General features: G+C 36.2%; 1 protein-coding gene across 8 annotated transcripts in view; it reads left to right on the forward strand.

The window, feature by feature from the left end:
• The window catches only part of EEA1 (early endosome antigen 1), a 334017-nt gene that overhangs the window by 313610 nt on the left and 4128 nt on the right, over window positions 1-16279 (forward strand). For all 8 annotated transcript variants that reach the window (XM_064283738.1, XM_064283737.1, XM_064283739.1 and 5 more), the window contains 6 exons: window positions 3306-3488; window positions 8103-8288; window positions 13166-13297; window positions 14277-14462; window positions 15423-15661; window positions 15948-16068. In XM_064283738.1, coding sequence (XP_064139808.1) covers window positions 3306-3488; window positions 8103-8288; window positions 13166-13297; window positions 14277-14462; window positions 15423-15661; window positions 15948-16068 — 1047 coding nt within the window. The remainder of the gene's footprint in view (window positions 1-3305; window positions 3489-8102; window positions 8289-13165; window positions 13298-14276; window positions 14463-15422; window positions 15662-15947; window positions 16069-16279) is intronic.

Genomic DNA, 16279 nt, shown 5'->3' on the forward strand with positions numbered 1-16279 from the left:
GTAGCAAATGATTTAGTGATAAATTTTAGGAGTTAGTTATCAGGAGTTGGTAGATTAGATGGTGAGAGATAATGGAAAGAGGAACCAAGAATAACTAAGTTTGTAGCTTATGTAAGTGGGATGGTAATGCCATATGTTGGGGAAGGAGCAGTTTTTTGTTTGTTTTTTATGTGAAAGGGTGCTGTCAGGAATCAAGCATTCTGCTTGCGATAGCAATCTGTCAGTCATCCAAGTGGAGCAGACTTCAGGCAGAGAGGTGGGAGCCTAGAGACATAAATTCAGGAGTCAATTGTAAATAGAAGATATGTAAAGCCATGGGTTTAGATGAAGTTCTTATAGGGAAAGAGTATATATAGAATAAAAGAGGGCCAGGATTGGAACCCTGGGATCCTATGGTATATAGAGATCAAGCAGAAGAAAATGAGCTAGTAAAAGATTTTGAGAAGGAATGGCCAGTGAGGTAGGAGGAGAACCTAAAACACAAAGGACCCCAGAAACCAGGTTGGAGAAGATGTTTCTAAATGTTTCTAGGAGGGGATATAATCAACTGTGTGAAGTATTGCTAAGAGGTCAAGTAAGATGTGACCATGGACAAGAATGTTGAATTTTGGAACATGGTGGTCACGGGTGTCCCTAACAGCAGTTTCATTGAAGTAGTGTATTTATTTTAAAAGCCAGCTGCTTATTTTTATAGTATGCATACCCATATTTTAATTGTCATAATTTTTACGTATCTCCTGATTCTTAACGACTAAAGGCAAATCTAGAGTTTAGAATAATCGGACCTACTTTTTTTCTGTCTTGATATTAATAAACATGATTTGCAGAAATTTCCTAATTTGTTCTTGAGTCTCAAGGAGTAGAGATTATATGCTTCAATATGGTAGTGGCTTTTTAAAATAGCTTTCGTGTAGAAGTTTCCCTTAGTTCAACCTTAAATTATATCTTCTGAGGCATCTAGCACTGCATACCCCATTAGAACATAATTGTTACTGTCAGTCTCCTGAGTTATTGATACTGAGGACTTCCCCAGCAAATTGCTTTTGTTCTTTTTTTAATTGCTTTGGCATTCTTGGTTTTTTTAAATTGGGAAGTATTTGACCTTGTAACTTTGATTTTATAACTATATGGTTAAGTAAGTTATTCCTTCTTTTTTTCTCAAGTGTCTACTTGATCCAAGAAGCTCATTCTTCACCAGCATCTTTTTCTATCCTATTATCCAGCCCAATCCCTGTCTGGAGAGTTAGCTTCAGGAATGGTTCTTGTCTTGGGCTAACAGAAGGCCTGGGGGCCATGACCACCAGGGTCCTTCTAGTCTCAGTCAGACCATTAAGTGTGGTCTTTGTACAAGAATTTGGGGTCTGTATCCTGCTGCTCTCCTGCTCCCTCAGGGATTACCTGTTGTGTTCCCTGTTAGGGCAGGCATTGGTTATAGCTGGGCACCATCTAGTTCTTCTGGTCTCAGGCTGCTGTAGTCTTTGGTTTATGTGGCCCTTTCCGACTCTCGGGCTCATAATTACCTTGTGTCCTTGGTGTTCTTCATTCTCCTTTGCTCCAGGTAGGTTGAGACGAATTGATGCATCTTAGATGGCTGCTTGCTAGCGTTTAGGACCCCAGACGCCACTCTCCAAACTGGGATGCAGAATGTTTTCTTAATAGATTTTATTATGACAATTAACTTAGGTGTCCCCTGAAACCGTGGCCCCCAAACCCCCACCCCTGTTGTACTGGTCTTTGAAGCATTCATTTTATTTAGGAAACTTCTTTGCTTTTGGTTTCGTCCAGTTGTGCTGACCTCTCCTGTATTGTGTGTTGCCTTTCCCTTCACCTAAAGTAGTTCTTATCTACTATCTAATTAGTGAATACACCTCTCCCTCCCTCCCTCCCTTCCCCCCTCGAAACTACAAAAGAATGTTTTCTTATCTGTTTAAACTATTTCTTGAGTTCTTATAATAATAGTTTTATGCAATATTTATCCTTTTGCAGCTGACTAATTTCACACAGCATAATGCCTTCCAGATTCCTCCATGTTATGAAATGTTTCACAGATTCCTCACTGTTCTTTATCGATGTGTAGTATTCCATTGTGTGAATATACCATAATTTATTTATCCATTCATCCGTTGATGGGCACCTTGGTTGCTTCCATCTTTTTGCTATTGTAAACAGTGCTGCAGTGAACATGAGTGTGCATATATTTGTTTGTGTAAAGGCTCTTATTTCTCTAGGATGTATTCCAAGGAGTCGGATTGCTGGATCATATGGTAGTTCTATTTCTAGCTTTTTAAGGAAGCGCCAAATCAATATCCAAAGTGGTTGTACCATTTTACATTCCTATCAGCAGTGTAGAAGTGTTCCAGTCTCCCTAGAGCCTCTCCAACATTTATTATTTTGTGTTTTTTGGATTACTGCCAGCCTTGTTGGAGTGATATGGAATCTCATTGTAGTTTTGATTTGCATTTCTGTAATGGCTAATGGTCATGAGCATTTCCTCATGTATCTGTTAGCTACCTGAGTGTGTCCTTTAATGAAGTGTCTGTTCATATCTTTTGCCCATTTTTTAATTGGGTTATTTGTCTTTTTGTAGTTGAGTTTTTGCAGTATTATGTAGATTTTAGAGATCAGGTGCTAATCGGAAATGTCATAGCTAAGAACTTTTTCCTACTGTGTAGGTAATCTTTTTACTCTTTTGGTGAAGTCTTTGGTTGAGCATAGGTGTTTGATTTTTAGGAGCTCCCAGTTATCTAGTTTTTCTTCTGCATTGTTAGTAATGTTTTGTATACTGTTTATGCCATGTATTAGAGCTCCTAATGTTGTCCCTATTTTTTTCTTCCATGATCTTTATCGTTTTAGATTTTATATTTAGGCTTTTGATCCATTTTGAGTTCATTTTTGTGCATGGTGTGAGGTATAGGTCTTGTTTCATTTTTTTTTGCATTTATGCCAGAACCGTTTGTTAAAAAGACTATCTTTTCCCATTTAATTGATTTGGGACCTTTGTCAAATATCAACTGCTCATATGTTGATGGATTTATATCTGGATTCTCAGTTCTGTTCCATTGGTCTATGTATCTGTTGTTGTACCAGTACCAGGCTGTTTTGACTACTGTGGTGGTATAATAGGTTCTAAAATCAGCTAGAGTGAGGCCTCCAGTAAGTTATTCTTTATTGAAGTAAAAGAACTTCAGGATATAAATGCAATTCGGTTTGTTCTCAGGAATCTTCTTAGTTGTGTGGATTTCTTTTTATATTCATAATTGGTTTTTGATGTGCATAATGTTTTATATAACTCTTGTATGTTTCAGACAGAGCTTGAGAATAAACTTCAACAGCAATTAACACAGGCAGCACATCAGCTCACAGCAGAGAAAGAGAAAATATCAGTATTACAAAACACCTTTGAAAAAAGTCAGGAAAATCTGAAACAGCTTCGGTCTGATTTCTACGGAAAGGAATCTGAGCTTCTAGCCACAAGACAAGATCTTAAGGTATAGTAAACCATATTATGTCATAAAAAACTCAATAAGTTTTGTACAAACATTCATTAAATAGTTGATTTGAACTCAGATGAGCAAGAGAATGTTAGTATTTATGGGATACTATGGTTGTTTTCTATCAAACGGGCATTTTGGGGTATCATGCTTCTTTTATTAAATTGTTTTATCTTATAACAAAATATATGTATAAATATGGATACTTAAAATAACGAATCTGTAATAGAAAACAATTTGGAAATATATTAATTACTAATCATATGATAAAGGGTTGGTATGTATTAGCATATCTAAGGACTTTACTGTCTTTATGTGAAAATAACTTAAAAAATGGGCTGCTGTTAGAAAAACTTAGGAATTTTAAATGTAAACTATTTGTAAAAATGCAAGCACTTTTGCTGTTGCTTGTCAGGCAATACTGACTTTAGTTTTATATATTTCTCTCCTTCCCAAGATGACCAAAAGGCCTGATGACTAAAATTAGGAGGTTCTAGGTCAAAATAAACTTAACCTTGAGCATACATGTATGGAAACTTTATCTTTGACAAGACTATTTGATTAGATAAGGTATCACATTTATTAAAATTAAGGGTATAAAAAATGGTAAGCACTTTTTATATAGCATGACATATCAGTTCTCTAGGGAAATGGAACATTTGTATTCTCTTACAGAAGATTTAGCCAGTTCTTTTTTCTGTTTTTTTGGTGTGTGTCAAGGTGACACACACCTTGCTGTTTCTTTCCTATGTTTGTTTTTTTCTTTAAAGTGTGTTACTGCAAAAGACTGTTGAAAACCACAAAATATTTAAGAATATATCTTACACATAGTATTAAATATTAAATATATGTATGTTATTTGTGAGCTGTTATTGATAAGGTTTTGTGAAGGATGTCGGACTTAACTAGGTTCTGCAGGATGTGTAGAATTTGAATACGCAGAGAGTTCTGAGAAAGGTCACTTCAGAGCAGGGCACAGTTAAGAAAAGGTGCTGCAATGGCAATAAGCAAAGCCAGGAGACAGTAAATTCAAAATTAGCAAGAGTTGTTAGAAAAAATACTGCCTGGCCTTTAGGTGATGTCTTATTTGCTCATCTCTCTAAGTAGCTTTATTATATTATTATTATTATTTTATAACACTGTTGAAAAGCAGGGAAGACTTGTGGGAGGAGTTTGGACTCTATCCTAAAGCCAGTGGGGAACCCCTGAAAGGATGTGCTCAAATTTGTATTTTAGGCAAATGACTGGCCACAGGATAAGGGATGGATTGTGGAAGAGCATGGCTGAGTGTAGTGAGATGAGGGAGTGAGACTCGCACAGATAATAGCAGTAAGGATGGAGAAAAGTGGATGAATTTAAAAGATATTTAGGCAATAGAAGAGTGGAAACTTGATGATAGATTATAAAAGTCCTGTAGAAATCACTCTTTTTTCATATGAGTGTACTATTTACCCAAGAACATGACATAATAACAGGATTTATGTCTCTTAAGTCAATATTCTCTTATTAAGCAACACATATTATTATGTCTGAAAGTTATATCATATAGTAATTTTATTCATGAATGAATAATTTAAATATAAATACGGGCAAAAAGAAAAAAGGAGGACAAGGCTGTTATAAAGTTTTAGAACTGTTAAGAGGCCTTGGATAGATCCTCTATTGCAAAGCTCTCCTATTATGGATGAGGCAACCAAGGCTCAGCTTGATTGTGACAGGCCCAGTGCTACACAATAATAGAACCATGGTTACATCTGAGTTCTTCATACTCATAGGGCCTTTAATTCTTTATTTTTTTGCTACCAGTTCACCAGAATCTTTTTTTTTCCCCCCAACAAAATAGAAGAGTGGTAAATTCTAAACTAATGGCTCCAAAGCGAGAAGTACCTGAACTACTTAGGAAGTTAATTAAAAAAAAAAAAAAATGCATATTCCTAGGGAAGTTCAAATGATATTTATAGAACAGAATGAGAGATGACTATCAACCATTATTATATTTTTTGCTCAGTGATGTTTTATGATCTTGTTTGTAAGAAAGAAGGAGAGATATTCAGAATCTGACAATATGACACCTACCTAAATCAAGGCTGCCTGCCTACCTAAGTCATGGCTGTGGGTTGTATGTACACTCCAGGACACCAATAGAATGGAAGATGGTCTGGCCTGATCTTTGCCTTTAGCACCATCTCCCGGATTATTTGTGAAATACTTAAGTTTGTTGACTGGGTATTTCAAATTGGCTTTGAGTTAGAATCAACTTGATGGCAATGGGTTTGGTTTGTTTTTTTTTTATGCTTACTTATTAAGAAAAGGTAGAAGTGGAACTTAACTATACATTTTGTACCCTGAGTTAAGTGAAAATTCTAGGATGATAAGTTTGGAATTAAATATGAATCTTAAAAAAAGCCTACTACTATCCCTTCTGTCGTTTCATCAGGCATTAAGAAAAATTAGAAAGTAAGAATTTAAAGGTTTTATTTTGAAAGAAGTAAATGGGAAAATTTGCTGGGCAGACAAAAATCAATAGCTACCACAGGACACTGCAGAAATTCTTCTTTAGCTGGGGAACTATGATGCGCCTGGCGTAATCAGATTTAAGGTTGGTAGTTGAACCATTCTCAAGGACTTGTCTATTCCAATTGGAGTAGATGGCTTAAAGATACCTCCCCCCCCCCAAAAAAAAATACATGGAACAGGAGAGGGGCTTTCCCAAGGGAAGAGATGCTATTTTTTTGCTACAAAGAAGGATAAAAGCAACATTTAAAATGCATGGTAGTATGCTGTTGAATGACATAGATAAATATTAGATAAATATTCAGAGGCAGGCAGAGCAATATATATATATGTCTTGGCATCTTCAGAAAAGATTTCATGGAGTATCAGGATTTTGAGTTTGACTTTAAAGAATTAGCCACTCGGTTTTGTGAGTTTAAAATTTTATAGGCTGTTACTTAAACCATGGATATTTTGGAATTCTTGTGGTCAGGGATGGGGGTTGCTTTGCAGGCTCTACCAGACCTTGGTATTTAGCATTATAATAAGACCTCTATTACCTAATTACAGTTGCTATAGATTGTATGGGCTAGACTTTGTCAAATTTTTTTTGTATGTGAAATTACTCTTCTTGGTGAAGCCCAGTCAATTCCCACATATACCATAGAGACTTCTGTGAGCCACATTGCACAGAGAGCTCTCAGACTCACTGTTAATCTGTGTGTTTGGCACATAGCATATACACTACTACCTTGTTCACCTTCCATTTGACATCCTTGTTCTGTTTATCAGGCTACCAAGTAAGCTCCTTTAAGTCAAGGACCATCTTATATCTTCCTGCTCTACCATAACAATATACTCAATAAATGTTTAGTTCCCTGATTGATAAAGGAGTAAATGTCTTTAGGTGTTCCCTGGGGGGAAAAAAAAAAAAAAGCCTTAGTATCTTTGTGTTCTACTGGCAGCCATGGGAACTGGAATTTAATTTATATCAGAAAGACTTCTGAATTGGGTTATTTGAAGGAATAAACTTTCTCTTTCAGAAATCTTAAGAAGTCCCTTAAATAAGGTTGTCATTCTTTTTTTTTTTTCATCCTTTTTTATTGAATACTTACTTTACCATGTACAAACCTAACTGGCAGGGCTCCTTTCCTGAATGATATCTTCTGCTTCTTTTTCAAAAGACCTATATTTCCAAATAAGAAAGACCAGTTTATTCTAGATATACCTGAACTACTTAGGAAGTTAATTAAAAAAAAAAAAAAAAAAAGCAAATTCCTAGGGAAGTTCAAATGAACTTAGAGTTGGTTCTTCACTACTGATTCTTAGCAGTAGCAGGTGAGAGTGGTGAGGTTCCTGCCATTCTCAGTACCCACTTGTTACCATGTGTACCTAAAAATGTAACCTGACAGTCAGAAAGCTTGCCCTTTACTCAACTTCAGTTTCTCAACATATTTGGGCCTCAGAACAGTTGGTAACTATGGACTTCTGACAACCATGTAGGTGGAAAGATTAGATGCCATTCTCAGGATTAGAGCCTGAGTTGTCTGGCTGGCTTTTCTTTTTCACTTTATCTGATCCCAGGTTGGTAGGTGTGAAATAGAATTACTTTTTTTCCAAGACAAAAACCCATCTTACTTATTAAAGATTCCTAGCATGCCAAGGGATGTCATAGATCCTACAAGACATATATGTGTATATGATGTAACTTTTAATGATAACTTTTTAAAAATGACTCCCTTTCATGGCTCCCCATCTTCTCTCTAATCATTAATGTTCTCTGAATATATTTGATATGGTCCCAACTTATTTGATATTCCTTCATATCACCTAGTCATTATTAAAGATCTAATAAACATTCAGTAAATAAATACTTAACAGATTGATTTCTGAAGGTTTTGCAGTTGCTTCAGTCTTACAGTTTTGAGTTTTATACTATAAATGTTTTCCATATGCAAGAGAATTAATAACCTAGAATTTTTTCTCTTTTACTTGATCTTTCTGTAAGGGTATCTGTTTATAATATGCTTCCCATAGTGCTTATATTAGCTATGATGTTTCTGTTGAAATTTTTTGAAAAAATAGCATATAGTAATTTGGAGAACTTGTTTTTGTAAGTCTGTAGAAGAGAAGCTTTCTCTAGCACAGGAGGACTTGATTTCAAACAGAAGTCAAATCGAAAACCAAAAAAAATCGATTCAAGACCTGAAGACTGCCAAGGCTACGTTGGAGCAGGAATCAGCTAAGAAGGAACAACAATTGAAGGAGCAGTGTAAAGCACTACAAGATATTAAAAAAGAAAAGGTATTTTATTTTTCTGACTTAAATCTAGAGTCTTAGAGTGCAGCGGTCATAGAGAACATACCCTTACCCCAAAAGGTATCAACGTTATTTTCAGCAGCCCTTTCAGATGGCCTCTAGTTTCTGATAAAACACTTTCAAAAATTGGAATTTTAATACTAAGCAGTACTTCTTCCTAGCCTCGTCGTCATTGCTACCCATTTTCCTTACTGTCCTTTTTCATTTTACAAGCAAATGTGTTTTCCCATCAGAGACCTATGGTTATTTGAAAACAGACATTATAGCCCCTCGACTGTTTCTCAATTAATATGTCATCCTCTAGATGTGTGAATAAAATAATTAAAGGTTTAGAAGTAATTGTTAAACTTGTTAAGAATTCGTAAAATTAAGTATCAGCTGTTCTGTGGGAAAGCAGGAGTGCGTTTAAAAATATACACTTATATAAAAGATGCTAAGTTATAAAGTTGAAAGCATTGGTTTATATGACCAATACATTAAAAAAAAAAAACTTAAATTGTATATGAAAGAGAAATTAGGAAGCATTTTATCTTTGGTCTTATAATTGAAATCATATATTTCTATTTTTGTTAGTGTTGTATACCATTGAGTCAGTTCTGACTCATAGCAACCCTATAGGACAGAGTAGAACTGCTCTATATGGTTCCAAGGCTATAATCTTTATGGAAGTAGACTGCCACATCTTTTTCCTGTGGAGCAACTGGTGGCTTTGAACCATTGACCTTTCGATCAGGAGCCATGGTCTTAACCACTGTGCCACTAGTGCTGTTATTCTCAAGTGTACAATTTCTATAGTTCTTGATATATTCTAAATTGTGCAATTCCTGAAATTCTCTTTTATTAAGAAAACAATTTGGAATGTTTTTGTGGAGGTAGAGATGGTGAAACTGGAGTGAAATTCAAGATTTGTGCCTGAAGTTTAGAAAATGTTGACAGAACTATAATATAAAGCCCCCACCCATCTGTCAGTTTGTTGTACTGTGGGGGCTTGCATGTTACTGTGATGCTGGAAGCTGCGCCACTGGTATTCAAATACCAGCAGGGTCACCCGTGGTGGACAGATTTCAGCTGAGCTTCCAGACTAAGACGCACTAGAAAGAAGGACCTGGAAGGCTACTTCTGAAAAGAATTAGCCAGTGAAAACCTTATGAATAACAGCGGAACACTGTCTGATATAGTGCTGGAAGATGACTCCTCAGGTTGGAAGATACCCAAAAGATGACTGAGGAAGAGCTGCCTCTCAAAGTAGTTGTTTTTGATAGGTGCCTTCGAGTCGGTTCCCACTCATAGCAACCCTATAGGACAGATTACAACTCTCCCATAAGGTTTCCAAGGAGTGGCTGATGGATTTGAACTGCCGACCTTTTGGTTAGCAGCCAAGCTCTTAACCACTGTGCCACCAGGGCTACCCTCAAAGTCGAGTCAACCTTAATCAAGTGGATGGAGTCGAACTTTCAGAACCTTACTTCGTCAGTGGAGCACGACTCAAAATGAGAAGCAGCAGCTGCAAACATCCATTAATTATCGGAACCTTGGAATGTACGAAGTATGAATTTAGGAAAATTGGAAATTGTCAAAAATGAAATGGAATGCGTAAACATTGATATCCTAGGCATTAGTGAGCTGAAATGGCCTGGTATTGGCCATTTTGAATTGGACAGTCATATGGTCTGCTATGCTGGGAATGACAACTTGTAGAGGACTGTTGTTGCATTCGTCATCAAAAGGAACATTTCAAGATCTATCCTGAAGTACAGTGCCATCAGCAATAGGATAATATCCATATGCCTACAAGGAAGGCCAGTTAGTACAACTATTATGCAAATTTATGTACCAACCACCAAAGCTAAAGATGAAGAAATTGAAGATTTTTACCAGCTTCTGCAGGTCTGAAATTGATTGAACATTCAGTCAGAATGCATTGATAATTACTGGTGATTGGACTTCGAAAGTTAGAAACAAAGGAGGATTTGTAGTTGGAAAATATGGCCTTGGTAATAGAAATGATGCCAGAGATTGCATGATAGAATTTTGCAAGACCAAGAGCTTCTTCATTGCAAATACCATTTTTTCACCAACATAAATGATGACTATACACGTGGACCTCACCGAATGGAATACACAGGAATCAGATCAACTATATCTGTGGAAAGAGACGATGAAAAAGCTCAATATCGTCAGTCAGAATAAGGCCAGGGCTGACTATAGAACAGACCATCAATTGCTCACATGCAAGTTCAAGATGAAGCTGAAGAAAATTAAAATAAGTCCATGAGAGCCAAAGTAGGACCTTGAGTATATTCTGCCTGAATTTAGAGACCATCTTAAAAATAGATCTGATGCATTGAAAACTAATGACTGAAGACCAGACGAGTTGTGGAATGACAGCAAGGACATCATACTTAAAGAAAGCAAGGGGTCATTAAAAAGACAAGAAAGAAAGAAAAGATGAAAATGGATGTCAGAAGAGACTCTGAAACTTGCTCTTGAATGTCAGCTAGCTAAAGCAAATAGAAGAAGTCATGAAGTAAAAGAGCTGAACAGAAGATTTCAAAGGGCGGCTCAAGAAGACAAAATAAAGTCTTATAATGACATGTGCAAAGTCCTGAGTTAGAAAATTGAAAGAGAAAAACACATCCTACATTTCTCAAGCTGAAAGAACTGAAGAGAAAAATCAAACCTCGAGTTACAATATTGAAGGATTTTACTAGGCAAATATTCAGTGGCACAGGAAGCATCAAAAATAGATGGAAGGAGTACCCAGAGTCACTATACCAAAAAGAATTGGTTGATGTTCAGCCATTCAAGGAGCTGGCATATGATCAGGAACCAATGGTACTGAAGGAAGAGTTCCAAGCTACACTGAAGGCATTGGTGAAAAACACCAGGAATTGACAGAATACCAATCAAGATGTTTCATCAAACGGATATAGCACTATAAGTGCTCACTTATCTATGCCAGGAAATTTAGAAGACAGCTATCTGGCCAACTGACTGGAGGAGATTCATATTTATGGCTTTTCCCAAGAAAGATGATCCAACTGAATGTGGACATTATCGAATAATATCATTGATATCACATGCAAGCAAAATTTTGCTAAAGAGCGTTCAAAAGCAGCTGCAGCAGTATATCGACAGGGAACTGCTAGAAATTCAGGCTCGATTCAGAAGAGGACGTGGAACCAGGAATATCATTGCTGATGTCAGATGGATTCTTGCTGAAAGCAGAGAGTACCAGAAAGATGTTTACCTGTGCTTCACTGACTATGCAAAGGCATTTGACTATGTGGATCATAACAAATTATTGGTAATATTGTGAAGAATGGGAATTCCAGAACACTTAATTGTGCTCACAAGGTAACCTGTACTTAGACCAAGTGGTAGTCTTTCAAACAGAACAAGGGATACTGCATGGTTTAAAGTCAAGAAAGGTGTGTTTCATGGTTACATTTTTTCACCATACTTATTCAGTCTGTATGCTGAGCAAAGTAATCCAAGAACATGGACTGTATGAAGAAGAATGGGGCATCATGATTGGAAGAAGACTCATTAACAACTTGTGATATGCAGATGACACAACCTTGCTTGCTGAAAGTGGAGAGGACTTGAGGTACTTACTGATGAAGATATAGACCCTAGCCTTCGGTATGGATTACACGTCAGCATAAAGAAAACAAAAATCCTCACAATTGGATCAATAAGCAACATCATGATAAAAGGAGAAAAGATTGAAGTTGTCAAGGATTTCATTTTACTTGGATCCACAGTCAACACCCATGGAAGCAGCAGTCAAGAGGCTTAGGTAGGGTATCAATTGAAAAGGTGCATTGCATTGGGCAAATCTGCTGCAAAAGACCTCTTTAAAGTGTGAAAAGCAAAGATGTCACCTTGGAGACTTAGGTGTGTCTGACCCAAGCCACGGTGTTTTCATTAGCCTCATGTGCATGGGAAAGCTGGACAATGAATAAGAAAGACTGAAGAAGAATTTTTTTGAAGAAGAATTGATGCCTTTGAATTATGGTGTTGGTGAAGAATATTGAATATACCATGGACTGCCAAAAGAACAAACCAGTCTGTCTTGGAAGAGGTACAGCCAAAATGCCCCGTAGAAGCAAGGATGGTGAGACAGTGTTTTACATACTTTGGACATGTTATTAGGAGGGACCAGTCCCTGGAAAAAGGGCATCATGCTTGGTAAAGTATAGGGTCAGCAGAAAAGGGGAAGACCCTCAATGAGGTGAATTGACACAGTGACTACAACAGTGGGCTTAAGCATGACAACTGTTGGTTATGCAAGGGTGGCGCAGGACCAGGCAGTGTTTTATTTTGTTGTGCTTAGGGTTGCTGTGAGTCGCAACCAACTCGATGGCACCTAACAACAACAAAGTAATTTATAGGAGTTTAATTGTAAGGACTTTGGATTAGATAGAAGGTTTTTTAGCTTTGGCTCAACCTCTGCTTAAATTATTTCAGTTCTCTAAACCTCTGTTCCTTTGCCTGTAAAATGGGAATAAAAATCTGATAATAAATGAGGTAATACGTAATGCTCTAACTAGGTGCCTGGTATAAAGAGAATATTGATAAAAATACTAATAAGAATAACAGTGGTTGCTATGGCTAACTTTTGTAACATCCTTACTCTGGCTGGGCAGTATTCAGTTTTACAGTATTAACTGTAACTATTTAATCTGCATAATAATCTTATTATTGTTGACATTGTACAAATAATGAAACAGAGGCAAGAGAGGTTAATTTGCTCAAGTTAACTTAGATGGAAAGGGGCAGAGCCAGGGTCATAAATGTTTTTATTAATCTTCAGTTAAGTATTTGCTTTTAAATTATTTTAAATCATTTTTCTACAGTCACTAATAGAAAAAGAACTGGTAAATGAAAAATCTAAATGGGTGGAGATAGAGGAAATTAAGTGTAGACAAGAAAAAGAAATTGCTAAGCTGAGTGAAGAACTTAAGTCTCACAAGCAAGAAAGCATAAAGGTATGTTAAGAGAATACTTGTTCTTTTATATTGTCTTCTTGGTGTTCAAGTAAAAAAAAAAAGAGAGAGAGAGAGAGAATCTACTGTATACCAGGCGCATTATTTTACCATTTTTGCAAACATTCTTGCCAGAACAATCTTGTGTTGTATAGTATCAGTACATACTGGAACTATATTACTTTGGTTTTTAGATTACTGAATAAATCAAAGTAACCCTAAGAGTTTAGATTTTGTTGAGATGGTAATCAAGAGAGATACTGATTTGGAAAATTTTGCTTGTAGAGAGTAAACTTCAAAATATACAAGAGTTTAGAAATAAGATTTTAAGGAATTCTGTTTTTTTGCAATTATTTTTCTTCCTAAAAGCCTGGAATGATCCCTTATTTTGAACATTTTACCTGTCAGAAGCATAGGTAGGGTGTCAATTGAAAGCTAATTGTCTATCATTTGCTTTGTAAAATATTATTCATTTTCTAAGTGAAAGGTTAAATTCTCTCCTGAGAACTCTCATGATAATATCCTGTGTGTTGATCAGTAGACTTACCATTTGGCTTGTAATTGATTATCTCTGTGTCATTCTGTTCCTCCATACTGTGACTTCCTGGAAGCAGGGACTGTATATAATTCATCCTGTGTTACATCCTCAGACCCTAGCACAGTGTGTGATGCCGGAATGGTGACCAATAAGTGCAAGCTAAGTGAGGGACGGGAACATAGGGGATAGAGATTGTTAACATAATTTAATCACAGCATAAGTGTGCCAGCTATCACCTGAATTTAAATGACTGTTGAGCAGGAAGGGAGCAGTCTTGCGTGTTTTTAACCAATTGTTTGAAATACCAAACTTCAAAAATCTTTTAAGAGAAGTGACTGAAATTCATGTTACAACTCTTGTTGTGATAAATCACATAAATTTCAGCTACATTTTAAACTGTTTAATATTAAGGATGATTTACTTTTGGCCTTACTTTTTTAACAGGAAGTAACAAGTCTCAAGGATGCCAAACAACTTTTGATTCAGCAGAAATTAGAGCTTCAGGGAAAAGTAGACACCCTGAAGACTACTCTTGAACAGGAGAAGAAAAACCAGCAAGTGCTGAAAGAGCAGGTGAAAAAGGAAGAAGATGAGCTGAAGAAAGAATTCGCTGAGAAGGAAGCCAAACTGGTCAGTGGGTAGTGATGGGAAATGCATCTTATAATAGAGCTTATAATAGAGCTCTGAGTGAAAGGGGACTTTTCTCCTTAAAAGGTTGAAATGCTCACCTGGCATTTTAGGTTTTGATTAAGAGAACTAATTAAGGAGATCTAATTTTTTTTTAATTTGTTTACTTAGCTGACATGTGATTGGAAGTATTTTACTCTAATTAGATTTTAGTTTATGTGAGTGAAAATCAGAGTAAAACATAACTCAGAAAAAACATTTTTTAGTGTCAAAACCCAAAACAAACAAAAACAAAAAAAACCCACAGCTGTATAGATTGAAGTAAATGGCATGAATGCTAATCCTTTTAAACTCATTTGTTTGGTCAAAGATGATAAAGGGGAACGGAAATGTCAGTTTGGCATTACGATGACCAAAGTCTGCTTTTCCTTCCCTGAGTTGTGCATGCCAAATGGGAAGCATCTGGCTTTCCTCTGTTGAATTACATCCAAATATTCCCAGATAACTTGACCTCTAAATGTTTTAGTTGAAGAGTTAGTTTCAAGTTCAAACTGTGATTTGAAGGGTTTGTATTATTTTTTGGCAGGTTGATAGAGACAAAAGGATGCATGTGGAGTTGGGAGACATAAGGAAATGCCAGCTTTGTTTCCAGGGTGCCTTGCTATCCCTAAACATGTGTGTCTTCCCTTGCTCGGGTGGGAAAAAGAAAGATCTCAAACTGCTTCACTTTAGCTTGACATTTTAAGAGGCTCGCTAACCATCACTCAGCATTGTATTCTCTGAGCCAGCTCAAATTACACAGATGTTTGTGGAATCAGTTTTATTAGTGTATAATCAGATATGTTCTTCTGCCTCCTTTCCTGAAGAAGTAATGTTACTTATGTTGCCAATATTTTAAATTCAGTAAATAAATTTATTTTACACTACTTTTCTAAGATTTTTCCCCATTTTTTATTTTCTCAGCGTTCTGAAATAAAAGAAAAAGAAGTGGGAATCAAGAAGCATGAAGAAAATGAAGCTAAACTTACCATGCAGATTACTGCATTAAATGAAAATTTAGGCACTGTAAAGAAGGAGTGGCAGTCTAGTCAACGGAGAGTTAGTGAACTTGAGAAGCAAACAGATGACCTACGGGGTGAAATTGCGGTATTAGAAGCAACAGTGCAGAACAATCAAGATGAAAGGCGAGCACTACTAGAAAGGTGATTGATGCCTAGTGAAATTAATTTATTTCCAGTGTAAGTGACAAAAAAAGATTGTCATAGTGCACGTTTTTCTTCAAAGTTTTAACATAGAAGAAACTTGAGAAAAGTGCCTAGCTCCTGCAGTGTATTTAAGTTGCCATTTAAAATCTAACCCTTAAAACAATCAGATAGTTTAAATTACTGTATTGTATTTAAAGTTCCTAAAGTAGTCCATTATCTATAGTCTAGATGGGTCTTTTGTAATTAAAAAAAAAATTAATTATCTCTTTCCAATCTATTCCAGATGTCTTAAAGGCGAAGGTGAAATAGAAAAGCTTCAGACCAAAGTAGTAGAATTGCAAAGAAAGCTGGATAATACAACTGCAGCAGTGCAGGAGCTGGGCAGAGAAAATCAGTCCCTTCAGGTGAGTCACTATGTGATGTGGGACAGTTTCTTAGTTTAGAATTTACCTCTTAGTAAAAAGCATATTTTCAATCTTTTTTTTTATACCATATAATTAATAAATCCTAATAAATAAATTGCTACTGTCTGTCAGGACTGTGTTACCAGTAATTAAATAGAAAAGATAAAAGACTTATCTGAGAGACCCAGGCATATTTAGAGAGCATGCCATT

Source organism: Loxodonta africana, chromosome 4 (assembly GCF_030014295.1).
Source record: "Loxodonta africana isolate mLoxAfr1 chromosome 4, mLoxAfr1.hap2, whole genome shotgun sequence".
In the NCBI taxonomy this organism is placed as follows: domain Eukaryota; kingdom Metazoa; phylum Chordata; class Mammalia; order Proboscidea; family Elephantidae; genus Loxodonta; species Loxodonta africana.